Genomic DNA, 25,838 nt, shown 5'->3' with positions numbered 1-25,838 from the left:
ATGAAGGAGAGCGCGGCCGCCTGACTGACTCTCCCTTGCCCCCCACCCGCGTCCCTGACTTCCCGACTGGGACCACCCGTCCCCAGGCTCCCGCTAGCCGCTGCCACTGAAGCCCAAGGCCGGTTACCGGCCGGGACTCCCCGTTTCCTTGAGGCCCACCCGACCACCCCCACCCCCCCCCCCCCCAGCCACCGCCTGCTGCGGGGCGGAGAACGGGGAAAAGCGGGCGCTGTCCCTTTAAATCCCGTCCCGAGGGGCGTGGAAGGGGGCCGCGAGGGGGGCTGAGCGCGCGCGGGCGGGGGAGGGGGCGGAGCGGAACGGAGCGGAGCGGTGGGGGCTGCCGCCACCGCCGTGCGAACGGCGGGAGCGGAGTTGGCCGGGCGGGAGCAGAGGGTGGTCGGGCGGGGGGGGGGGGGGGTCCCGGTTGGGTTCCCCGCCATGGCCACGTCTCCGTGCAGCAGCAGCGGCGTCTCCTCCTCGTCCTCGTCGGGGTTGGGGGCCGACGCGGGGCTGGAGATCCGCACGCGCTCCGTGGAGCAGACGTTGGTGCCGTTGGTGTCGCAGGTAGAAATACCGCCGCGCGAGCCTAATCCCCCCACCCTCCACGCCGGCGGCCGAGCGCCGTCCCGGGCGGGAAGGGGCCCGCGTCCCCCTTCCCGCCCGGGACGGCGCTCGGCCGCCGAAGTTTGGGCGCTGGGGTCGCGGCGCTTCGTACCCCCCGCCCCTCCGGCCGCTCGGGTGGGGGCGGTTTCTCTCAGCCGCTCCCCCTTCCTCGCCACCCGGGCCCGGGGTCCGGAGCGGGGGTGTGAGGGGACGCTGCTCTCCCGTCCCTCCCCCGAGAAAGGCGCCGAAGTTGCCCGCAAGGTCGCGATGCCGTTGCGTAACGCCCGTGGCCCGAAGGCGCTGCGGGGCCGTCGGCGGTTTGAGCCCCGGGATGCCGCGGTCGGGGCGAGGGGGCCGGTGGGCGCCGCTGGGCGGCGGGAGCCGTGCACGCCGCCCGCCCGAGTTTCCCCCCCTCGGCTTCCCCGGTCTCTCGCCTGATGGTTTTCCGCATGGGAGCCTTCTCCTTTTCTCACAGCTCGGTGCTGGTGAGAGCGGTCGGCTTGCAAGGGGATTTGGCGAAGCTTTGCGTTTTCGCGGTCTGGCCTGAGCGTTGCATTGATTGGAGCTCTTATCGCACCCGAGGATAGTACCCGCAGTTTAAGAAGTTAAATAATATGCAAACTGTGTCTTGTTGACCTCTTAAACGTGCCCCACACAGTGCTAAGTGAGCATAAAAAAAAAAAATAATCAGGCTTTCAAGTGGTCTGCTAAGTAATTATATGTCAACCACTTCGATGTTGTTTTTTTTTTTTTTTTAGATCTTTAGTTACAAAATTGGCGTTTATATACCAAATAAAATTTTTCTTTCTTGAAAAATAATGCATGAAAACAGCGCAGTGTTTGCTGTATAGCATTTTTGTACTTTGAGCGCTGATTATTAAAGTTAGCAAGTCAAAACCTATCTGTACAAAATCATTAAACGATGTGTAACAGCCACGCAAGAATAACTAGTCCTGGTGAGGTCGAGTTATGTTTATACCACTATAGCCCATCTGGAAACAAGCTGTTGTAAGCCTTGTTTTGCATTTGTACAGCTGGGCTGCAGGAAGGGTTTGTGATGGGTAATTGTATTTCTGTACTTATCATGGTAATTTGTCTTTCTCTGTTTGAGGAAACCGCGGTCACTTCGAAGAAGCCCATAGGAGGGATTAAACCACTTGTTTCAAGGCAAAGTGAAATTAAAGTTCAGTGAATTTTCTACTCCTGAAACAGCTGAGAGAGATAAAATATGGAGGCTTTTAGGAAGCTTAAGAGCAAACAGAAACCCCTCCAACTGCAAAGGCTGAATTTAATTGCATATGTTAAATTCTTACTTTTAACAGAGTTCTGTGAAGATGTGCACATTCGTATTTCTCTGGAATACTCCTTAAAAACACTGGTCTTATTTCTCTGTGGATCCTTTGCACAAGTAATATGTCACATATGATTTTTCATTGACCACACAACCTATGACTGCGTCTTCCAGAAGTGCTAAGCATCTTTCACATCCCCTGTATACGGTGTAAGGTGCCCGAGCATTTGTGAACAAACAGTCAGAGCTTACTCTTTTCCTGGTAAAGCGCCCCAGACTTCAGACGAGCTTGTTGAACTTGTTCCCTGGAAGTGTGAGCGCTGAGCTCTGTTCAGATTCAGGCTGAAGCCGCTGATGGTATCAGCGGTAGCTCCCTACACTTGCCTGATAAAATGCCCCACTTACTGTACTGGTTTATCAGTTCTGTCTGTATCGTTTCATCTAGATTGTTCAGTAGAGGTCTCACTGGCTGGCTTTGTTTGGGTATTTATGCAGAAAGGGTGTTTATAGAGTGCTTAATCTCAGAATTTGTTTTTATATTCTCCATAAGCTATGTATCAGCAGTAATGCTCAGGACTTCGTTTTTCTGCTTGTATGAAATACACTCGCAAAGGGATTTGTTCTTGCTGTGAAGTTAACTTCACAGTTTACCCCTTTGTTAAAAGCTGAGAAGCGCTATGTGATACTTGTATACTACTGAAAAAAAAGTCAGAATGTTGCTACTGCTTTTCACTGCTTATTTTAAGCAAAGAGGAAACAAAAGGTGCCTTGTCTGACAAACTCACTTTCAATCTTTCTTGTGGAGCTAAATCTATTTTCTTCAAGAAAAAAAAAAAAGGCTGCATTATTGAAATTCATGTACTGTATAGTACATCGTCCTAATTGATGTGTAATACTGTAAATGTGTGTTTGACTACTTGCTCTTACTCAGCAAATGTGATGGTTATTTTTGTTTGATTATTTAATTTTTTTAATTGCACTTGGCAGCTTCATTTTTCTTATATAGTATCAGAGTATATTTGCTGCCAGCAGTAGTATAAGATTCCTGTTTTCCCAGCAGGAGAAATTACCCTTAGAGTCATTACTGGATACGTTTCTTGATACATTTGTTTTTAAAACTTACTATTTACAGAGTTAAACTTGTCTTCATTTTCTCTACATCTGTTCAGACCCTGATGTGGCCCTTTTCTAACAGTGCCACAAATGACAAAAGAATACAGCAGATATAAGCCACGGTATTAACCATCTTTGCTAACACTTGTTTTTCACTATCTACATATCTGTACTGTGAAGGGAATCATTCTACAGTATTGTGCAAAGCATGTGGCATGCAGTTCAGAAAGTATGGCTTTTGGGGTCAAACCCCACAATTTTCTTTAGAACAAGTAGAATTCTCTTCTTCTGGATAGGTGTCTTTAGTTCAGTGTTCCGCATGTAAATAGTACAGTGTTCTTTAAAATCTGGACATCTCCTTCACTACTGCTACCCATTTCCAGTCTAATTATGTTGGGTTTGATTTTTTTTTTTTTTTTTATGGAAAGTTTTTGGCAACACAAGTCAGGAAGGGTGTTCAGAGTGGTCAGTGCTGACTCATTTAATAACAAGTCATTTAAACAGTTGAGGAAAGGCAAAGACGGGGGAAAAAGCACTTTCCAGGATGTGGCTCCACCAGCAACTTCCTCAGCTGCCAGTATGTACCTCTTTGCGAGTCCAGCAGCAGTTGGGTATCTTCACAGCTGTAGGAGTCTGTCTGTCTGGATCTGTTCTGAGGAAGCACTCTGAGAAACTTCAGAATAGGTTTTTGTCAACCTTCACAGTCAGTTACTTGGAAAAAGTTCACTAAGAGGGAACTTTGAGCTCTGTCTGTGTATGTTCCCGAAAGAACAAAGTCAGTTTTCATAGTTGAAGGTGACCTATCCTCCAACATCCTGAGTGTAGACCTCTGCGATTACAGCTAGCTGCTCAACCTTCAGAAAGCCCATTTTGTCATAGGCACTTTGGAGAATGATTGCGTGCCCACATGTTACTGAACATGTTTTTCCAACCTTCTTGTTACAGGAGATCCTGTCAAACGTTTTGGAATTGGCTTGACCTATATAGTCAAAATAAAAGCTTAAATAACTACAAAAAGCCCATGATACCAGTGTCTCTGAATTTTGCTATTGTCAGTCTTAGATTCTGAGTAAGTTAACAGTGGTACATGCCTTGAGGTGGATAAAACAAACCCGTTCTTTACTATGGTGGTGTTTCCTTGCTTTCTCTGAGGCTAGCTAAAATAATTCACATTTCAGTAAACACTAAATAGTTATATAATGTTACATAATGTTCTGCCAGTATTCTGTTTTTCCAGAAGTTTCTGGAGTTACATATTAGAGCCCAAAGAAGAACCAACGCCTGATATTTTCCCACTTATGTGAAAAGCTCACTGATGTGGTTTTTCAGACTGAAGGTATGACTTTAAAATAGCCATACTGGATCAAGCTAGAGGTCTGTCTATAATCTGACTTTTTCTCTGGCTTTTTGATCAATTACCAGTGGCGTCCCTCAGGGCCTGATACAGGGGCCAATATTATTCAACATTTTTACTAATGATCTGAACGTTGGGATGAGGGGCCGGCACATTCAACAGGCATTGGAACTCCCCTACAGTGAATTGGGGAGAGTCTGATACGCTGGAGGACAGGGCTGCTAGGCAGAGGGACAAGCCAGAGAGATGATCTGATGGGAAGCTTGTGAAGTCCAACAAAGGCAATAATACCAAGTTCTGCATCTGGGCTAGGATAACACCACGCAGCAGTACAGCCTGGGATCAGTTGTGTATAGAGAACCTTTGCAAGGAAAGACGGGGGTGTCCTGGTGGACAAAGAGTTGAACAGCAGTCAGCAACGATGGCCAGCTGCACGCGGGGTTGTTAGCAGGAATGTAACCAGCAGGCTGCAGAAATGATTCTCCCCTTCTCGTTGGCACTTGTGAGACAGCATCTGGAGTACCACATCCAATTCTGCGCTCCCCGGTACAAGGGAAAACATTGACATAGTGGAGCATGTGACATAAGAGGAGAGGTTGAAGGAAGCGGGTTTGTTCCAGCTCAAGAAGAGAGGCGTAATGGTCAGCTAGGACCTAGCTTTCATGTAAGAAGCTAGGATGGTACTTTCCCATCTGTATCACTTTAATCTGCAGTGATTTTTCATTTGGCCAATGGCAGAGTTTACTGTGGTCTACAGCTACCCACCTTATCGGCAGGTATGGAGAAGACAGACTGATCCCAGGCATGTATGGTGATAGGACAAGAAGCAGTGGACAGAAGTTGGAACATGAGAAAGTCTGATGAGATATAAGAAAAGGCCTTTTCCAATATAAAGGTGGTCAGACACTGGATGAGGTGTGCAGAGCACCTACAGAGTCTGCAATTTTGGAGATGTTCAGAACTAATTGGACCAGGTCCTGAACAACACGCTCTGACTGGACCTGATTTGGGCAGGGAGCTGGGCTAGATAACCCTGGAAGTCCTCTTCATCATAAACAAGTCTGACTTTTCATGGAGGTATGTATTGTAATGAAAAGATCTTGCTGCTGAGGGGTAATGGTCAGCTAGGACCTAGCTTTCCTATAGGAAGCTAGGATGGTACTTTCCTGTCTGTATCACTTCAATCTGCAGTGATTTTTTTTTTTTTTTTTTGTCTGACGTTTTGTTCCCTGGTCAGCGTTGCAAGATGTTTCTGCAATTCTGTAGTCAGATCTTACCTTTACTGTCCTGAATAACTTAGGATCACCAGCAAATTTTCATCGCTTTGTTACCCGCTTATCTGTCCTCCCTCTTTATGATTATGTAGAATAATCCATGTCCCAGTGCAGGTTTCTGTGGAACTCCATTGGTCATCTCCCTCTATTAAAGTAAGCAGTCATTTACTTCTTGCCTTCCTTCATCTTGCTTCTCATCATTCTGTCTCTTAATGAGTTAAATATTCATACAAAGGGCCTTGTTTCATTTTTTTCAGATACTTGCTGGGTGTCCTTTAAAACCTTTGGTATGGACTTTGTTTCTTAAGTTTTCTTTCAGCAGAGTGTCTCCTTATGCATGTAATCGGTGATCTCTACAGAGAAATCTGGGTGTTTTGCAAGGCAGGAATTCTTTTAACAAGCACCACGATGAGTCTTTGCCAGTACATCATATTTATTTGGGTGTCCACTACTTTTGTTCTTCCTAATTTTTTTGTATTGATTTGCGATGTACAAGTGTCGGGCAACCTCCATACATCAATTGTCAATCTAGTTTTAAGCAGGAGGTTGCATGAGAAAGTTGATATAATCTGTTGCATCTTTGAGTCCCTTGAAATCTTAGTGAATAACATCTAATGTTGGCAAGTTGTTCCGGTTCACTTTATCCAATATTTTCATAGCCTCTTCTGCAGTCACTTTGATTCCGCATCACATAGCTACATTCTGGAGTAGGGATCGCTTCACTTTCTTTTGTAGTTGAGCACAAATATGAATAGCTGCTCTGCTCTGTTCTTACTTTCTGTCAAAGGGATGGGGCAAAGCTGTGTTAAGGAAGTAACAGAGTATATCAGGGTTATAACTCCTGAAGAAATGGACTGTAATAGATGGTAAGCTACTGTATGTTTGGTGGAAGTGATGTTATTCTCCATGGAACTGGACAAGCATGTTCTATCAAAGAGAGAGATTTAAGAGAAGTGTAGAACTGTAGACATGGAGTTCAGTATGCTACTGTTCTGTGACATTTGTCTTTGAATTTTTGTCTGTAGGCTAGCAGTGTCTTTGGGGAAGCTGGTTTGTGGTCTCGTTGGCTTGGAAGTACTCAGGTGACTGGAAACTACTAGGTCGCTCATGTTGTACCTAGTAGCAGCAGAACTCCGAACAGCAACTCGCATTCAGTTCTTCAATATACTTGTAGACATGGACCTTAGTATGTCTTCTTACTGAAGGACGTTTCCTCTGGATGTAGCAAAGGAGCTTCACAAGGCTTATTTTTGGGGGGATGTACACGTGTGGCGCCAACACTGGCCAAAACCTGTGTAAGAGGTTTATATACAATAAGTGACATACACACACAATACCTTGCAATGAGTGTTTATTTCTTCTAAACTTAATAGCTGCAAAACTAGTAATCTTGGGAATTATTCAGTCATGGATTTGTCTTAATGGTGTTTTTTTTGCTAACAGCTTTAAAGCAGGGAGTCCTATATTAAGAGCACTGCTAGACTTCAATCTCGATATCCCTAGCTTTTTATTCTTGGAAGTCTACAAAAATTGTGGAGAAAAAACCCACCACGTTTTCCCTATCTGTTTTTCCTCCACATCATGCATCAATCTTGTATATAAGCTGATGTTTGAATGTCTGTAGTCGTAGTATTGTGTTGCAGTACAGGCTCATTATATACTTACTTTTGAACTTGGTGTGAATCAAATGTGTTCTCTCTTTCTCCTTTAGAGACTAAATAGAAGTGTCTCTCATACTTTCTGGACAGCATTCATAAAATTAAGGAGTGTGTGTAGTCTCATTCCCTTCCTGAACTTCAGCATTCAGTCCAAGCTCCCATCCATTTCAGCTTATTTGCATTTCCCGTGTAGTAGATTCACTGAGAGATTTGTTCCAGCAAATCCCTTGGCTGCCTTTTTTCACTAGGCATTTTTTGGTACCTCTAGGTCTTTTTTCCTTTTCCCACCTCTAAGGTGCTAAAGGGTTCTTATCTTTTTGGTTGTTCTTGCTCTAGTATGGTGCCAGGGCTTGCAGTTTGCCCCTTACAGCTCTTTCTGGAGGATGGGAAAATTTCTTTTTGGAAAAAGTAGGGTAATCCATATTTGTCTTAAACTCATTGCTTTCTTCAGTGCATCTGAGGAAAAAAAAAAAAAAATCTGAGTGCATTCCTTTCAAAATGCTTCTTGGGTACTACTCTTTCTCCATCAGTACTTTAAAAATTCTGGTAACTTGCAAGGTTTGAGAAGCTGTTCCTCCTCTTTTCCAGGGTTTTCTTCTGTGTGAATTAATTTGGTACTCACTTTAGACTTGAGACTTGGCACTACTCTTGAGTAATAAAATTATGAATTACGGCGTAGAAGCTTGCGTTGTAACTTGTACTGAGTGAAGCGAACGTCCTGCTAAACTCTTCTTAGTTTACATCCTGTACCGCAGAGAAACTGTGCCATGGATGCAGAGGCATACGCATTAGCTGCTGTCGAGTCTGGAAGCATATGGTCTGCTGCCTGTGTACAGAGTTGTACCTCATTAGTTTCAATTAGTCACTAACTCACTGACTCTTCTCCGTTCGCTTCCACAGGTATTGTGGGTTAAGTTGTGAGCTTGTGGTTTCTATCACGAATCTTCCACTCGATACAAATTCTTTTTCTGGAAAATGAAGCTTGCAGCAGCTCAACTGTTACTCAGCCTACACTTGGTACTCTGTGCCCCTAAAGGAGCCTGATTCTTTCTCTTTGATTTATGCAGGAAAGTTCATCTTATGAGTTTGTCATCTGGCTGTAGATAATGTCATTACTTCAGGCACAGTATCAGTTAAATTTCTGGGCTGATGTGGTTGCAGGTTTCCCTTTACTGAGGCCAGTTTTTAATTGACAGCTATTTAGTTATTGAACCTAGGCTGTTACGAAACAGTGAAAGGGAAATAGATAATAATTTACAGTTGTGGTTTTTAAGGTATGCTGGGGAGCACAGGAGTACCTTAGAATATCCTAAATAGGTAAATGAAATTATTTTGTCACATTGATAATTCATGATGTTAATATCAGTAATCATATTCTGCTTTACAAGAAAAATTACACTTGAACATTTTATCACATGAGCAACAGTACTACCGTGAAACAGCTGTGGTTTCAGTTTGGTTTTTTTTTTTCTGTGAACCCTTGGATGGTGAAATTGGCTTTGGCTTTGAGTTAAACTTGGCTACTGCTTTATAACGTTCAGTACCTTAGTCTTTGATGTGATAAATGAGTCAGATGAACATTTCAAGTAGCTGAAGTAAGATGCCTCTTACTGACATAGCTGAAAATCAATTGCTCTTTTTCAATGGAATCTTATCTTTCAAATTTATGAGATCTGATTAATGACTTTTCTATAGATTAAACAAATTTTTGTAGTTCTCCAGCAGAATGAGTATTAAATCAAAACTGCCTCACAGTGATCCTGCACAAAAAGAATTAGAACAGCTTTCTTGCTCTTCAGCATTGTTAACAGATGATTTTAGACAGATTAGGTAGGGAAATCCCCAAAGGATGAATTACGAATTAATGATTGCAAACAACTCTGATTAGTTTAGTAAAACTGCTGTATGCTACTATGAGCCTATGGCTTTCTGCATGGATTTATTTTATGTTTATTAATTCATTGACAAAGCATAACCCTTGCTAGATAGAGCATTAAATGATAATTTTTACTTATTGAGTTGTATTGCATTCCATCACTAGCCTTGTTTAAAGCTAGTGGGGTAAATGAGTAGTGATATAGACTCTAGTGCCAACTTGTAACCGTTAATCTACTCTAGATACTGAATGGGATGATTTCTTGTTTGTATACATAAAATGAATTCAGAAATGGTAAGATAACTCCTAAACACAAGTTACAAAAATGATGTGTGAGCAAATCCTAAGGTTCTTTCAGATGTATATGGAAAAATAAAAAATAATGCAGTTGCTTTTGTCTTAGAGAAACATTTTTGCAGTGACTTTTTGTATTAAGCAGAATGAATGTAACCACTTATAACCACACAAATAATGTACTTTCAAATAACAATAAAGTAAAACTGTGCTATAGTAACGTAATATTGTAAACGTAGTTTTTAGGGTGGTTTTTTGTTTTTTGTTTTTTTTGTTTTATTCACAAGTGTCAAAAATGTTTAGAAGGGTAGTATTGTCCAAAGTTGCAAGTGCTTAACATGTAGGAGTTAGACCAATGTATGGAATGTTCCCTTTTAATTATCCAAGATTCTGTGTTGTATCTCAATGTTACATTTAAATATTCTTACATTTTCCAACTAAATGAGTTTTTGTTGCCCTTGAGCTCTTCAAGGAAGCAATCAGAAGAATATGCAAGCTCTTTAACGTAAATAAGATAATGGTTCCTGGATTATATGATGTTTTTGTTTTGTTTTACACTCCTTTAGGTGGATAGTAGTTGGATTTGCATAGCCTTTTCCAGAGCACACTGTACTTCTCTATTAATCCCTAGGGCAAAGATGTGCTTTTCAAGATGAAATACCAGGTGTTGCTCTGAATTGAAGTGGCATGTCAAAATGCTGCTAAGGAAGCCTTCTCTAAAAACGGCTGGAGGGACCCTCCTGTCTGCAACATGCAGCACAAGACGGATTGAATGGCTGGTATTCGTGCCAGTGAAGCTGCCTGTTTATGTGACTAACAAGCAACTTTTTCTGCATCTTCAGTGACCAATCCCTATTTGAATAGAAATAATTCTCAGTTGCAGGTTGTATCAGTGTTACATCCTTTATTACAATGTCTGAATTTTTAGTTTTGCAACAGTGGCTTTTTTTTTTTTTAATAAGCAGCTCAGAGCTGGCTCGGGCATTGTTTGCACAAGCAGTAGAAGGTTAGGCACATTAACAAAGGCAAGTTACGGAGGGAAGCCACAACAATCATTTGCCATTCAGTCTCTGGTTTTGAGGTTACCTGATCATGTTAGAAAATTGAGTTTTTTCTGAGACTTGCATCTCTGGTGCTGAAAACATGTCTACATCTGTTTTGACCACATCTGAAAGTATGCTTTAAACAATGAACTTCCCTCTGAGTTGGTTTTGTTTACTCAGGCTCATGGCCAGGATTTCTAGGTGCAGAATGAAAAAGGGTAATAGCTTTGTTTATGAAATCTACCCATTTGAGTAAGAAGATACTGAACTGGAGAGCAGGAGCAGGGGAGAAGAATGTACTGGCTTATACACCCCTAAAACCAATTATTGGATCTATTAGCTTATGTTCTCTTTTTCTAGTGAGGTAGTTGTGCATTGCAGCAAACTTCAAGAAAGCAGTTGACTTAGAAAGACAATTCACAATAAAAAGTGCACTAAAGGCCATTTTATTTTTCGATGTATTTTATGATAGGTAAACTCATTTTCTGATGTTCAGTACACTTGATGCAGGTGTTATATCATCAGAAGACGTCGAATTGGACTTTCAATTTGAAAAATTATTTTTGCCAACTCGTGTCAAGTTGCTCAAAGGTGCAAATTTCAGTTTGTGAGCTTCCGTACATCTTTTCAAAAACAGAAGGAAGCTTGAATTTGTATTGTCTGAAAATGAAGATCTTTATCATTGTCACTTATTTCTATGGAAATTCTGAAGACACCTTTTTTGGAGGGAAGATAGGGCAGTCCTCTGACTTGTAAGGCATGTGACAATAAGAGTAAACAAGGTAGCTTTGATCAGTGGTCAGGCCTCACTGAGCATTCTCCAGTGATCCTTCTCCTCCTCTTCCATGTGTGGAAAAAAGAAGGGAGGATGGCAGGAGTGCAGGTCAGTTTTCATGTACTTTTCTGCTTCATATCTGCAGATCACTAGGGGTCCCTGATTTTAAGGAGTCTGTGAAAAGTGAACATTAAAAAGCAAGCGTTATCTCTCCTCTACAATAGTGTTACTATAGTAACATTATTAAAGTAATTCAAACCTCCACATAGTATCTAAGAATCCACAGGTTGCAAGAACTACTCAGCTGTGTTCATTCCCTTTTTTTCTTTCTCTGAAGTTCCTTTTCACGACAACTTGTAAAAAAAAAAAAAAAGTTGGAAATAATTTAATCCCACTGAAAAAAAAAAAACAAAATCTCCTTAAGTTTCCAGAGTTTTCATTACTTGAAAAAACCCACAAATCCCCAAACCCAAAACAACCCACACTGGATGAAAAAAATTGGTGTCATCGAAGTACTACATCTCAATTGAACAAGTTAATCTGTATCACATTTTGGATAATCATTTTCTCGATGGTGTTTGGTTTGGATCTTGAAATTTAAAGGGCCCTTGGTTTTCTAGGAGTGCGTTCAGCACAAAGAAAGGGTATTCACTACTAAAGTACAGTCTTGCTTTCAGTTGAATCCTTTCTTTTGATCTCTTAACAATTCCAAGAATGTGTAACAAGTATATAGCAATAGTACTAATAATCCGAGGTGTGTGTTCGAATTTGAAGTTGTGTACTCTTGTCTTTCTTGGCAGACTTTACAAAGAGTAGGTTTTGAAGCCTAGATCTGAAGGAGAAGAGGACTGTTCTCACCTCTTCCAAATAGTATTTTCTACCTGTTGAAGCTATTGTGCTTGTGAGAAGCGCGCAATTAAATGTTGTGGTGTTTTAAAATGAAATGTATGATTTGCAGTTAACCAAAAATCTGGTTACAACTGCAACATAGCTAGTGTCTCGTTTGCTTCATTTATTCTCATGCTTTTTTCTAGGCACCCAGGTTTGGGTACTGTGGGAGATAAGATACTAGGTGTGGTATACCAGTGATCTGACTTGGTAGGGCTGTTCCTGTGTTGCTTGACGGCTTCTACTTGTCACTGCAGGTCCTGGCTTGTTCATTCTTCCTTTTCAGAGGTGGCTTATCAGCTTGTGAGATGCTACATGTCAAAGATTGCCTGAGGCTTCTCTAAGCACATTAGCATTTGCCCGCCGATGAGTGAACCAGCTTACAGGTTGTTAAAGTAGTTTATTTCATTTGCTTCCCTGAAGGCTTTTATGAAAGATGTGTACAAAAGCAATGAGAAGATGCTTTTAAATAGCCTTCAGGTAAAGATACAACTACAACAGTCTCAATACCACAAGCGTAACAGAACTCAGCAGTCTTGGACATGCAGCGTATTTACTACCCTTCTAGACACCAGTGCATAGGCAGTATGAGGAAAATACATAAATGGCGGGTAGCAGGATCATACCGCTTCTTGGAGGCTGTTCTTTTACAGAAGTGGTGTACAGGGTCCGAATGATGGGTTGAGGTCTGCATGACTTCTGCAAGAAGGGGTTGGTTGCCCCTTTTGAATAATAACGTGTAGAAGAAGCTGTTCTGGTTCAAGTGTCCATAAAGGAGAGGCAGTTGTCTCAAATACCGTTTTCAGGATAAATAAAATACGGCTTCTTACAGTTAACTAGCGCATTAGTAGTTAATGCAGTTGCATTTCATTTTGGTTAATCTTTTCCAGCCTTCGAAAACTTTCAAAGTTGAGTTTCCACAAGTTTATTTGTGGGATTTTTCTACAAAATGAAAACTGAGTAGGAAGATAAGGCTTTCCAATTCTAAAAATCCACACATTAGCCAGACTTAAAAAAAACATTTTAGTGCTTGAAGTTGTAGAAGATGCCTAGTAAGACTTTCATTAATGCCTGAACAGGCATCTAATCTTAACAGACTTTTGATTTCTAGGACAGGTAAGCAGGTAGTCCTTGTTCACTTCTCAAGCTCCCTGAGGCTCATCTTTTGTGATGAGAAGTCTGTGTGACAGTTCTGCTTGTAGCCCTCATGGACTGGATGTCAAATGCCAGCTGCTGCTTCTGTGCTCTCACATGTGTGGTTGTATTCTGTAGCAGATGTGTGTGTTGGAACAATGTGTGCTGCTGTCTGGCTAAGTGAGTCTGAAGGCCTGCTTGTCCTTAAGTAGTACACAAGACCTAATGAGAGACAGTACCTAAGATGTAATATTAGAAATTCGCCCCCAAACTCAAGATGAACTAATGAAAGTATGAGCAGTGTGGGAAAGGCCTTTTTGACCAAGTTTTCTACATGATCTATCAAATGCAACTGAATTTACTTTACAGCATGCTTCTGTTGTAGGGGTTTGTAGCTTCTTCCCTAGTATGTAGTGCTATTGCATTTTCTTAACAAAAGCTTTCCATTCCTGGTATTACGGTTTTTTTCAGAGAGGAATTTTCTACCATTATGAAATTAGCAGAAGGTACAAAGCAGAAAATACACAAAATGGAAGAGGAGCTGTTGTTGTAGGGATGCTAATCCTCATTGCATAGAGAAAACATCTTGAATATTCTTTCTAGCAGGAAAACTGATTAGTGTGAGGCAGTAACAAATACTACTCTCAAGAGTCTAAATCATCCTACGTACAATGTGGGTACTTACCCAGGGAGGGAGGTGATGGGGTATCTTCCAACATGACTTCTCAGTTTAACTCTTGTGTTTGTAGCAGTGGCTGTGAAATAGCTAGTTTTCCCCTGGTTTTATTTATAGTTGTCTATAAATACTTCATGAAACCCAGTCTCTTAAGTATCACTTAATTCTGTCATGCAAGACTTAATTACACTGATAATAAATAGACATTAGAATATTTTTAGCTAAGCGTGCTGTCATGATGCTTCCTGTGCATGAAGCATATAACGACTTAAATGTCAGTATCTGAAGGCCCTCAAAAAGCTCGGAAAACAGCTGCTTGAAAACTGCCCACAACTAAGGTTGTTTCCTTAAATACCAAGTACATCTTGATACATTATGGCTATACATGTTAGTTTCAGTAAAGTACTTGGGAAAAGGCCATTCTTCTGGGGCTGTTAGTAACAAGTGACAAAAGATTGTAACTGACAGTTTCGTGAGACTGCACACTCTTTAAACTGGTTGTCTCAAATCTCAGATAAGCATTCCATAGAAATAGTGTAAGAGCTCGCATTAAACAGAGCATGAGTACCATCAAAAGGACTGTTTCCTTTCTACGACCTGATCAGTAAATCCTTAAGTAAACAGCATGTAATATATTACTTTTGTTCAAAGAGACTTGCAGGTAATCTTTTCAGCTGTTAACTCCTGCCCAAACACCACAAATGTTAGTGACTGGGTGATACATGATCAGAATACAACAGACTAAATATTTGGGAGGTGTTAAGCTTAAAGGAGAGCTTAGATAATGCTCTTGGAGTCACAGCGTTTTCCTTCTTTTAAAAAAAAATGAAAGAAACGCAACAATAAGTTCTGGTCTGGTTGTTTTTCCCCTGCAGCCCATCCAGCTGCAATTCTTTGTAATCTGAAATATCCTTAAACGCTGCAAGTTTGCGCTAATTCAGTTTTTGATGGCTCTTAGGGTATCTTTGGAGGAAGGTGATTGTTTGTTGGAGAGAAAGTTACTTACTGGGTTTCTTGTGGTCTTTGTTCTTCTCCTTTTAACTTGTCCAATTTTATATCTTTTATCATGACTTACCTACTCCTACCATTACCATGACTTACCTACCATTCTTTCACAATGTTTGTTTTTTTAACTGGCAATCCATATAGTTTTTGACTTCTCTGGAAAAAAAAATGATGGAGCTCAACAAACTTCCCTCCATTCTAATGTTAAGATGGTTACTGTAGTGGCCCTAAGTTAGCCAGTCTGAGAAGAAATTATCTTACCCAGCCAGGAGTTCATTATTCCAGGAGGTGTTTGCAAAGCCTCAGCTGCTGTGTATAACCATAGGCTACCAAACTGAGTTTAATCTGCATATACAAGCTCCTCCAGTGGGTGTCTAGAATAGATCATAGAATCACAGAATGGTTTGGGTTGGAAAGGACCTTTAAAGATAATTTACTCCAACCCCTCTGCCATGGGCAGGGACATCTTCAACTAGATCAGGTTGCTCAAAGCCCCATCCAACCTGACCTTGAACACTTCCAATGGTGGGGCATCTTCTCAGGGCAACCTGTTCCAGTGTCTCACTGCCCTCATCGTAAAAAAAAAAAAAAAAAAAAAAAATATTCTCCTTATGTCCAATCTAAACCTACCCTCCTCTAGTTTAAAACCATTATCCCCTGTACTGTCACTACAGGCCGTGGCAAAAAGTCTTTCTTTGTCTTTTTTATAATTTTATATATTGAAAGGCTGCAATCAGGTCTCCCCGGAGCCTTCTCTTCTCCGGGCTGAACAACCCTAGCTCTTTCAGCCTTTCCTCATAGCAGAGGTGTTCCAGCCCTCTGATCATTTTTGTGGCCCTCCTCTGGACCCACTCCAACAGGTCCATGTCTTTCCTGTGCTGAGGACTCAAGAGCTGGAGGCGGTGCTCCAGTTGGGGCCTCACCAGAGGGGAGCAGACAGGGAGAATCACCTCCCTCGACCGGCTGGCCATGCTTCTTTTGATGCAGCCCAGGGTATGGTTGGCTTTTTCACTGGGTGCGCATCAGGAGTTCATAGGTTTTGGGGTTGAAGTTTGGTGAACCGGGGGACTCTTACAGGGACAGACTTGTTGTGTGAATTATAGAAAGTGCCCTTCCTTTAGAGCTTGTGGCTTAGGTACAGGTTCGAGAAGTAGGGCATACATAAGAAGGCAGTGGGCAGACAGTGCATTTCTGTAGTGATGTTTTGTACCAGGACAAAATATTCTTCCATTCCCATAGCAGTTCTTCAATAGGGCAGCACTGTTTATTGAGATAGTTCTTAGCTTTTTCTGGTTGTTTTTTTTTGGTTTTGTTTGTTTGGGTTTTTTTGTGCAAAGTGCTGGATGAGGTATTGACATTTTCCATTGCAGAGAGTTTAATGCTGCAAACTTAACTAAACTAGCTCCTGGCATTCAAAACCAGCCCCAATAAGGTGTTAAAAAGCACCATTATTTTTTTCCCCAGAAATACAACTCAGTGATATCTGAAGGGTAAGCCTTGGGCATTGATCAAACTATGAAGCGAAACAGTTCCTACACTGCTTCCTGCTTTGTCCTTGGATCCAATGTGAGTGTTCCAGGTACAGCTTCTGTGCTCTTGTCCTACCATAGGCTTGACTGGTAGGAAAATGTATCAGTGAATGGTGATTTATGGTTTTTTGAGGAACAGGCAAAGACATCTGTGATTAAGCTGCCAGAGCTGAGGTGTTCAAACACTTAAGTAATTCATGTAATCTTGAGATTCTCTCAGCAGACATCTTTGATCTCCTGGGGATGTGGCTTACAATGCAGTTCTGTGGGCATTTTAAACCACACTGCCACTGAAAGGAGCACTCCTGCCCATCTTTCTCTTTCCAGTCTGTACCTTTTCCCTTTTGCCACGAAAAGTATTCATACAGCTATGCAGTGAACTGGACTGGGCAACTGATTACGAGGAAAACTAAAATAACAAACATCAACTTCTCCACAACTTGGGTTTAACCCACATCAGATAAATTCATTGCAAAAATGAAAGAGGGAGGCAAGGATAGTCAGGACTATCTTTGTTGGCAACGATAATGGCTTTTAAGCTGGTTTAGGATGTTTGAAACTACAGAGTTCAACTTCTGTCCTGCATCTCACTGGAAAATTGTTGTCATACCAAAAATGTAAAGCTCCTATACTGCTTTGTAATGCAGTTTGTAATTAGTTAATTCTGAGTGGCAGTATTGCACACTGTTCTCATGTTTATTTAATGCATTGGTCAAGAAGCTACTTCTGCAATCCTGCCTTTCTCCTTGGGTGGGAGAGGGATCTTTTTGTTTGTTTCTTTGTGTTTGGTGTTTTGGGAAAATCTTCAGTCTCCTGCAGCCGATCTCTGGTCAGTGTGATCCAAGAAGGAATGTATAGCGCGATGTAGTACCAGGCAGAAAAGCTCATACAGGGTGTGGAGTTCAGAATGAGAATGTCCTCACAGATTGTTTTACTGATAACTTGCATCTAAACGGCAAGCTTTTTCTAAATTGTAGAAAATATGCGTGATTGAGGATGTTGAAGTTATGAGTATAGTGGATATTTTAATGGGGAGAGGGCTCAAATACTTCAGACTATTTCTAAAAGACGAATGGTTCTTCTTTTTGTGTAAAGACTGTGCTACTGTAAAGACTGTGCTACTGCTCATTCTTTCTTAAGGCCTGCCTTAATCAATTGGGTAAAACGTCATTTATAGAGGCGTATTTCAGTAAAAAGAGCCAAAGCTCCCGAATCCTAGTTGATGAGTATGTTTAGTTACCTGGCAGTACAAAAACTTTGTAAGATTTCCAATGCTGGCAAACCCAAAATGATATTGATATGTCTGCTATTGGACTCCTCAGCTTTTACTGTGTCTGTAGTGTGAAAGCCTGTTGAGAGACCTCGGGCAGCTTATTTTAATACTGCAAATGGGAGGGGGGAAAAAAAATCCCTCAGTTCATTTGAGATGTGAGATAAGCTGAGATCACAGCAGATGAGCAAACTTAATTATACTCCAAATTTTTTTTTTTTTTTTTCATTCTCTGGGAAGTTAAATGATACCTCATGACTCAACACTAAATTTTATTAGTGAAGTATGGTAAAAGTCTGTTACTGAGTTCAGTTCAAAACTTGCCTTTAATACTAAAGTTAAAATGTCTTCTTGCATACAGTTCTAATAATTAACTCTTCTTGTTCACAGATAACTACTCTTATTAATCATAAGGATAAACCAAAGCGTTCAGACAAGACTCTGCAAGCAATTCAGCGAGTGGGCCAAGCAGTTAACCTGGCAGTTGGAAGATTTGTTACAGTAGGTGAAGCTATAGCCAATGAAAATCATGAATTGAAAGAGGAAATGAGTGTTGCTTGCATCGAGGCAAGGAGAGCAGGTATGGAGTTACTCATGAAATTGTGCTTGTGCCATTTTTGGCACGCTATTTTTAGTGTCAGGAATAATGTAAGAACTTCATTATCTAATTGCTTAACCCTCTTCTGCTGGTTCATTCAAGGTCTGATCTGTTACCTGATTTTGTCACTTACTTTAAATTGCCATCATCTTATGAACGGTGAATGGAATTGTGTGTTGGCTTTGACTTTTATAGGATCTTTTGCCACAAGTAATTACCTGGCTGCTCTTTGTTTTATGATGTTACTACAGACAAAGAGCAGAGTGTTGAGTTTACAACTATAGAGTTTATTGCTCTCAAGCTAAAACAGTGGTGTATTTAAAGTAATTTGAGTGTTATGCTATTGAGGGCACTGCATTCTAAATCTGAATGTCTGAATTGAAGGTCACTGTCAACCCATGTTTCATCAGGACTTGGTAAGATGACTCACATCAGTCATCTGATGACTCCCCTCAGTAGAATGAAAATCATATCGTACTTGCCTTTCTGCTGGATTCAACTTTTGTTGCAAACTTGCTGTGTGTGTGAATCGAATGTGAAGTATGGATAATTGAGTTGCCTGCTGTCACCCTCCTCCCCCCAGAAACCTCTGTCTAGACAAATAGTGGGTTACATTCTCTGATTTTGTAAGAGATACTAGAAACTACTTTCCTGGATACTAAGTACTATTCCACGCATGATATTTCAGTGGTTCTTAGTAAATGCATATTCTTACATCTGCAGTGCAGCCTTCAAGAAGATGACAGCTAGAAGAATGTTCCTTTTGTTGTTAGTGGTGGTGGCGTTTTGTTTTTTCTTTCAAACACCTTTGGATCATGGGAAATTCTACTTGAAGCTTTTCCTGTTTAAGCAGGTGGAAGTACCTACAGGTGTGACAGACTTTCTGCTTACTGTGGCTTCAGGGAGACAATCTTGAGCTCCCAGGTGTGGAGGCAAATGCATGACCCTTCCACACTTATGTCTTGATGACTCCAGAAAGGAGCAGTACTCTACTCTAAGACATGGGTTACTGTACTTAAAATTGGTCTGTTAAGTTAAACAGTAGACTTGTGGGCAGGTGTTTGTTTTTTATCTTTTAAATAACCTCAGAAGCCTGAGAAACTTGCCCTTTCCTGTTCTAGCTGGTATATTTCTTGCTGAATCACTGTGCTGGCATCAAAGTTTGGGGATGTAGTTCATACTATTTTTGTAATTTTTTTTTTTTTTTTTTTAAAAAAAAAGCTTAGAAATTGGGTATGGTACTGTAATAAATCCTCTGAAAATCCCTCAACAATGAGTCGCAACGTCTGGAAACATGCTGGTGATGAATGATTGTTTTTGTGATTTGAAGGACTATTCTAGATAAACTTCAGACTGGCAATTCATAGTCACTCCAGTAAACTTGGCTGCAAACTGAAGTGTCCTAATTTGAAAACATTCCATTTGTTATGTGAAGCATGTGTTTTCTCTTCAGAGATCCAAGTAAAATGCTGACAAGCCAAAATTGCCAAAGTTTACGTCGATAATCTCAGCTGCTAGAAGAGCAGTGCAATCTGGATCTCTTTGACTTGCCAGTTATGCTGTGGCCAAGTGCTTTTTCTGCCTATCAGCGTATCCAGGAGGAGCTCAGAATCTAAAAATAGTCTGCAGTATTTTCTCTCACCAAATAGTTTTACTTTTTTAAATTGTAAGTTTTATTTCCCGTTATGCAGTAATGTGCCTCAGTCTAGACGAGTGAAGATATAGACTGTTTAGTTTTCTGTCAAGCCTCACATTTACCTTGGCAAAGGTCAGTTATTCTCTCTGAGCTCTAGCCATTTTAGATCTAACTGAAGATGTACATGGGAAATTCAGTATATCAAACATGTTTGCTGCTGGTTTTTTGTTCCGTGGTTTCTTTGTGCCAGTATTATCTCTGTGAACTGTTAAGTGTTGGACAAGGTAAGACAGTCCTTTGTGCAGATAAATTCTTATGGGTAGCTGTCCTCTGAATTCAGTCTCTGAATGCAGCTGCTCAAGTGCCATTTTGAACAACTTCGGTGTTCCTAAGCAAGCCAATAAAATCTCCTGGCCAATTATAGCCAAGAATATTGACTTGTATAAAAGAATCCCATGTTCTGATAGCATGAGCAGCACCACAGCCCTTGCTGTGTAGAGCTGGTCATGCTTCTTTTTAGCTGATAAATTAGATTGTGCCTCAGAAATAAAGGGGCACTTTGTTAGACGTAGAAGATAGATTTCAACACGAAAGGGTTTAGAACATTAAGTGTCTCAGTTGCTAAGAAAAGTAGGGAGTCTTTAAATCAATTGCATATCCCGCAGAGGCTTTGAAGGATGACAGATGTTGTATCTGTCTCTTGTGAAGGGTATAATCAGTGATCTGAAGTGTTTCAGACTTGTTATGACTATTTTCTTGTAATAAACCTTGTAATTTGATTGACTCAAAATAGAATCATAAAACACTGCAGAGGGTCATGTAGCAGATTTTGCCTAACATTAGTCTTGCGCTGTGTCAGTGTTTACAGTGACAGTATAGTAGTGGAATGTAACTCAAAGAAGCACATTTTTAGATGCCCATCTGTGATTTTTTTCTTTTTTTCTTTTTTCCTCCAAAACTAGGAAAGATTGGTTAATTTAAAAGAGAAAACACATGTCAAGAATGAGTTGGTGTCATAACATTTTCAGTATTCTCTGCCAGTTGACTACATAGCCCTGAAGGAAGACGTGGAGTAAAAAGGAAGCAATAAATAGCACTCTCCTATTTTTGCCTTGTCTTTTAGTACAGAGAAGGACTAAATTAAGAAGGTTGAAACCCAACAATTTAAAATGAATAAATAGAATCACAGAATAACTTAGGTTGGAAGGGACATTTAACTCCAGGAGTGGAGAGCATGCAACTTCCTGTACACCTGTTAGTGTGTTTGACTGCCCTTACAGTGCCAAAAGTATTTTCTTATATCTTGTCTATTGCTTTTTGTCCTATCACCATGCACCTCTGGGATCAGTCTGTCTCTGTCTTTTCCATACCTGCCCATTAGGTAGGTAGTTGTAGACCACAGTAAACTCTGCCATTGGCCTTCTCTTCTTGACACGCAACAAACCCGCTTCCTTCAACCTCTCCTCTTATGTCACATGCTCCACTATGTCAATGTTTTCCCTTGTACCGGGGAGCGCAGAATTGGATGTGGTACTCCAGATGCTGTCTCACAAGTGCCAACGAGAAGGGGAGAATCATTTCTGCAGCCTGCTGGTTACATTCCTGCTAACAACCCAGCGTGCAGCTGGCCATCGTTGCTGACTGCTGTTCAACTCTTTGTCCACCAGGACACCCCCGTCTTTCCTTGCAAAGGTTCTCTATACACAGCTGATCCCAGGCTGTACTGTTGCGTGGTGTTATCCTAACCCAGATGCAGAACTTGGTATTAATTGCCTTTGTTGGACTTCACAAGCTTCCCATCAGATCATCTCTCTGGCTTGTCCCTCTGCCTAGCAGCCCTGTCCTCCAGCGTATCAGACACTCCCCCGTTTTGATGTTGTTCACACACTTGCTGAATGTGCTGGCCCATCATCCAGGGAACAGTTTTGATGCCTTGTATCAGTCCCCAAGGGACAGCACTGGTAATTGACTGCCCGTTGGACTTTGTACCACTTATCACCATCCCCGACCCCAACAGTCAGGTCCATTTTCTACCCACCTTATTGCTCACTTATCCAGTCCATATCTCATAATTTAGTTATAAGGACACCATGGGAGATCATGTCAGAGGCCTTGCTAAAGGTGAGATACACAGCATCCTTTACTGGCGTTTCTAGAGATGGTGTCATCTCATCATAGAAGGCATTCAGGTTGATAAGGGACTATTCGCCCTTGCAGGTCTGTGCTGGCTCTTTCCAATTGCCTTTTTCTGCTTCATGTGGTAATGGCTTCCAAGATGATTTTAATAATATTCCTAGAGACTGACATGAGGCTGACTAACCCGTAATCGCCTGAATTTTTCTTGTTACCCTTCTCGAAGATGGGTGTGACGGTTGCCTTTCTATCATTGGAAATCTGTCCCAATTGTCACATTCTTGCAGATATCATAGCAGAATTACAGTGACAGTGAACAGCTCCTTTGACACTCTCAGATGTGTCCCATGATTTTGTGTATGCCCAGGTGGCTTAAATAATCCCTAGCTCAGTCTTTTTACCCTAACAGGTCTTGCTCCTCATAGCTTACTCCCAGGACACCATTCCTGTTCCTGTAATTGCAGATCTGCAGGCAGAGAAGGAAGCCTTTGTTCTGTTGTGAGAAGGCTCAAGTTTCTAGGGCTGTCTGGAGCTTTTGACTGGCAGATGTTGCAGCTCTTCCTATGTTCTCTGATTACTCTTTGTATGACCAGATGATTCACCTATGACTTGATAATTCATCTTCGAGAATGTGAATCCCACAGCGTAAGAAATGGGATAATGATGTCGTTCATCCTTCCTTGGTTACCAAAAGCACTTTATGTCTGTTTTAATCGTTCTCTGTCTGTTTCTACAGCATTTTATGTTGTCACATATATTTTGAGGTCAAAGGAAGAGATTGGGATTAACCTACTGAGAAAGTGGAACAGTTCCAACTTAGAGATTGGCCTGAACTGAGATGAATTTGACTGTGGAGAAGGCAATGGCCAATCTGTTTTGCTGGTAAATGATCTCCTCGCCTGACTGGAGACTTGTCCTACAGCTTTACTGTTAGTGTATCTGGCTGCCTTTGCTATTTGAATAACAGCCGTACTTTTATAACTCCTCTTGCTTCTATTCATTTTCAGGCCCTTCAGCTGTGGAACTCACCATCTCAGAGTGTATGCTGTTTGTCATATTTGCATACTTATGCTAGAGAGACCCTCTGATTATTTGTAGCATGGCTTTTATGGCCTGGCCTGGTCCTAACAAAAGTACTGGAAGTTCCGTGCCATAGTGCAATACCTGTTCAGGCAACTTAGGAGCTCAAGGGATTACAGTTGTCAGAGGAGAGAAAGCTGTACATAAACACTATGAAGCGTGGAGCTCTGTGGTTTGAAGGACTGTCAGGCCTTCCTTGTTCCGTTTGTGTGTGGTATTTATGGAGTAATAACGCACCTTCAGGTTCTTCATATGGGACCTCTGGCTTTATCACGCTTTTGGAGTATCTTGTTTGCTTAGGTGAATTACCTTAGTTGAGGTTTTGAAGATGAGTCACAGGGGACTTGATCAAATGTCCTAGATTTTATCTTCAAGGATGATCTGCAGGTTAGTTGTGGGTTGATCATCTTGTCTTGCATGCTAACAAAAAGCATGTCTCGGAGCTTGCCTGAGTTCAGTCTCCCAGCAGTCCTTCTGTGGTTGTGGAATACAAAACTGCTCTATTCCTTTCCTCTATTGCGCTATTATTTAGGGTACTCCAGAAGATGTAATTGGATAGGGGCCTGCGATTTTTCTCAGACAAGGTGATGCATTGGCTTCATTGAACTGTAGAATTTTTAACTAAAAATGCATAAGAAATAAAAGTGGTCAAATAGTCCTATTTAACTATTATCATATGAAATGCTAGTTGAATAAAAAGATGCTTATGGACTGAAAATCAGTGCCGCTTTGCCTTTTTTCCTCTCCTGTCTCTGACAACATACTGTTCGGTGTCCCTCCTTTGAACATGAAGCGCAGTAGTCTCACTATAATGCTTCAGTCCTATAAGTTATACAGTTACTGTTTGGAATCTCTTTACTTTTCATGCCTGAAGTCTTCCACAGGAATAGAAAATCCATAAATTATGGGAATACTAACTGAATTTGGAAGGTGGAGGGGAATTTGTAGTTCTTCCTTCCTTGCTGCATTCCACTCCTTCAGTGGGTTGATGCTGCAAATGTAGGCACCGATTTGACTTTTGCTAATAAAATTGGAAAAACATCTCCCATTAATGTTTTCTCCCTCCACACTCCTCAGCCTCCACCCCCTCCACCTCAAATATCTATAGACTACTGTAAGAAAACTGGTCTATGTTACAGATGGAAGAATGAAGCAGTACTGAATAATAGTCCAAATTTAAATATGGAGAGGGTGCCACCAACAGTCAGTAGAAGGAAGTGAAGTGAAATAAAAAAAGAGTTGTAGGTAGCTCTGAAATTGTTGGTTTATTCCTCAAAGGTAAACGTTAAGAATGCTTAATGGCCCTGTATCTTTTTTTGTAAGTATGAAATGTTAATTATTTCTTTTTTTCCCCTCTAGGTGAAACAATCGCACAGCTTACTAATGTGGCAAGCTTGGATCATCCAGAATCTGATAGCCACATAACAATCTTTACGGACAAAACGGGTGTGGTAAAAGCTGCAAGGTTGTTGCTTTCTTCTGTCACAAAGGTGCTGGTGTTAGCAGACAGAATTGTTATTAAGCAAATTATAACTTCGAGAAACAAGGTATTTGTAGCTTCTTTTTTGTTTTATTTAACTGATACCTGCAGTAAATGCAAAAGAGTGGTGGTAAATGAAGTGGTATTTTCGTTGAATCTCTAGGGGAGGTGCAAAACAGAGGTAAAAATGAAGGTCTTGCACATGTTCACCTACCAGATACCTGAAAGGGGATGGCTGTAAGTCAGGAGGAATAAAATAACAATTTTCAGTGACTTTCTACATTTTATGTGACCTGTATTGCTCTATTGCTGTAGTATGCTGGAGAAGATGCTGTGTTACTGCTTATTTAAGTTTGCTGTGAGGTGAAAAGTGTGTCTGTCAGTAAAATGGCCAATAAAAGCTTCTACTTGCTAAGGACAGGATGTTTGTACTGTCAGGATCAAGACAAGGAGAGCATTATGAGTGTGTCTAAGGCAAAAAGCTGTGAGGAATGCTGATAAAAGTCTGTGCTAGTGAAGTGAGGTTTACAGATTAGAAGTTTTTTGTGTGGTTTAACTTACGTCTTGAAACTTACCTTGAAACTACTTAGTTGATTTAAATAATGTATGAAAGCCCATTTAAGCTCAAATTTAATCTATTTCATGTACTGCACTGTCTTGCCTGTAGGATATTCTTTCTTTTTTTTTCTCCCCTGATGTGCTAAAACAAAAATAGAAAAACCTCATGTTTGAAAAATGAGAGCCTGAAAGGGCCTGGATTTTTCCATTAATTTTCAACTCGTAATTCAGAGCAGAGCCTCTCTTTCCTCTTTTGACTGCTCATGATTTCTCTTTCTTTGTCCCAGTTTGCTTTCCAGACATGCTGGTCTCTATTTTGCAGCTTCTAGATCCAAGACACTTAGTTGAGTTCAGGATTCAAAAACTACTGTGATACCTGCTTCAGTCTGGCTGTAGACTCAGCCGCACTGATTTGCTGTCTTAGTGCTCTTTTCTTCTCCCAGTGGTTGGTGAAGGTGGCAGCAGTTTTATCAATATTAATTTGCTGAAGTTACATGCAGCTTTGGTCTTTTCTTGCACTGGAGACCAGAATGATGCGTTTAATACCTTTTGCTGCCTTTCATGAGCTTT

The 25,838-nt window shown here is 41.2% G+C and overlaps 1 protein-coding gene across 1 annotated transcript in view; it reads left to right on the top strand.

Moving 5' to 3' along the window:
* Positions 1–385: 385 nt before the first annotated feature.
* CTNNAL1 (catenin alpha like 1) overlaps positions 386–25,838 on the top strand; it is a 56,079-nt gene continuing 30,626 nt past the window's right edge. Inside the window, exons 1-3 of the mRNA XM_087758708.1 lie at positions 386–564; positions 18,174–18,363; positions 24,590–24,777. Of these exons, the coding sequence (XP_087614834.1) occupies positions 439–564; positions 18,174–18,363; positions 24,590–24,777 (504 nt within the window). The 5' untranslated portion in view covers positions 386–438. The remainder of the gene's footprint in view (positions 565–18,173; positions 18,364–24,589; positions 24,778–25,838) is intronic.

This window comes from Nipponia nippon, unplaced genomic scaffold (genome assembly GCF_047370975.1).
Source record: "Nipponia nippon isolate SJK-2023a ecotype South Korea unplaced genomic scaffold, ASM4737097v1 scaffold_1, whole genome shotgun sequence".
Lineage (NCBI taxonomy): Eukaryota > Metazoa > Chordata > Aves > Pelecaniformes > Threskiornithidae > Nipponia > Nipponia nippon.
Note: the sequence above shows the minus strand (reverse complement) of the source record. Positions and strands in the feature narration are given on the sequence as shown.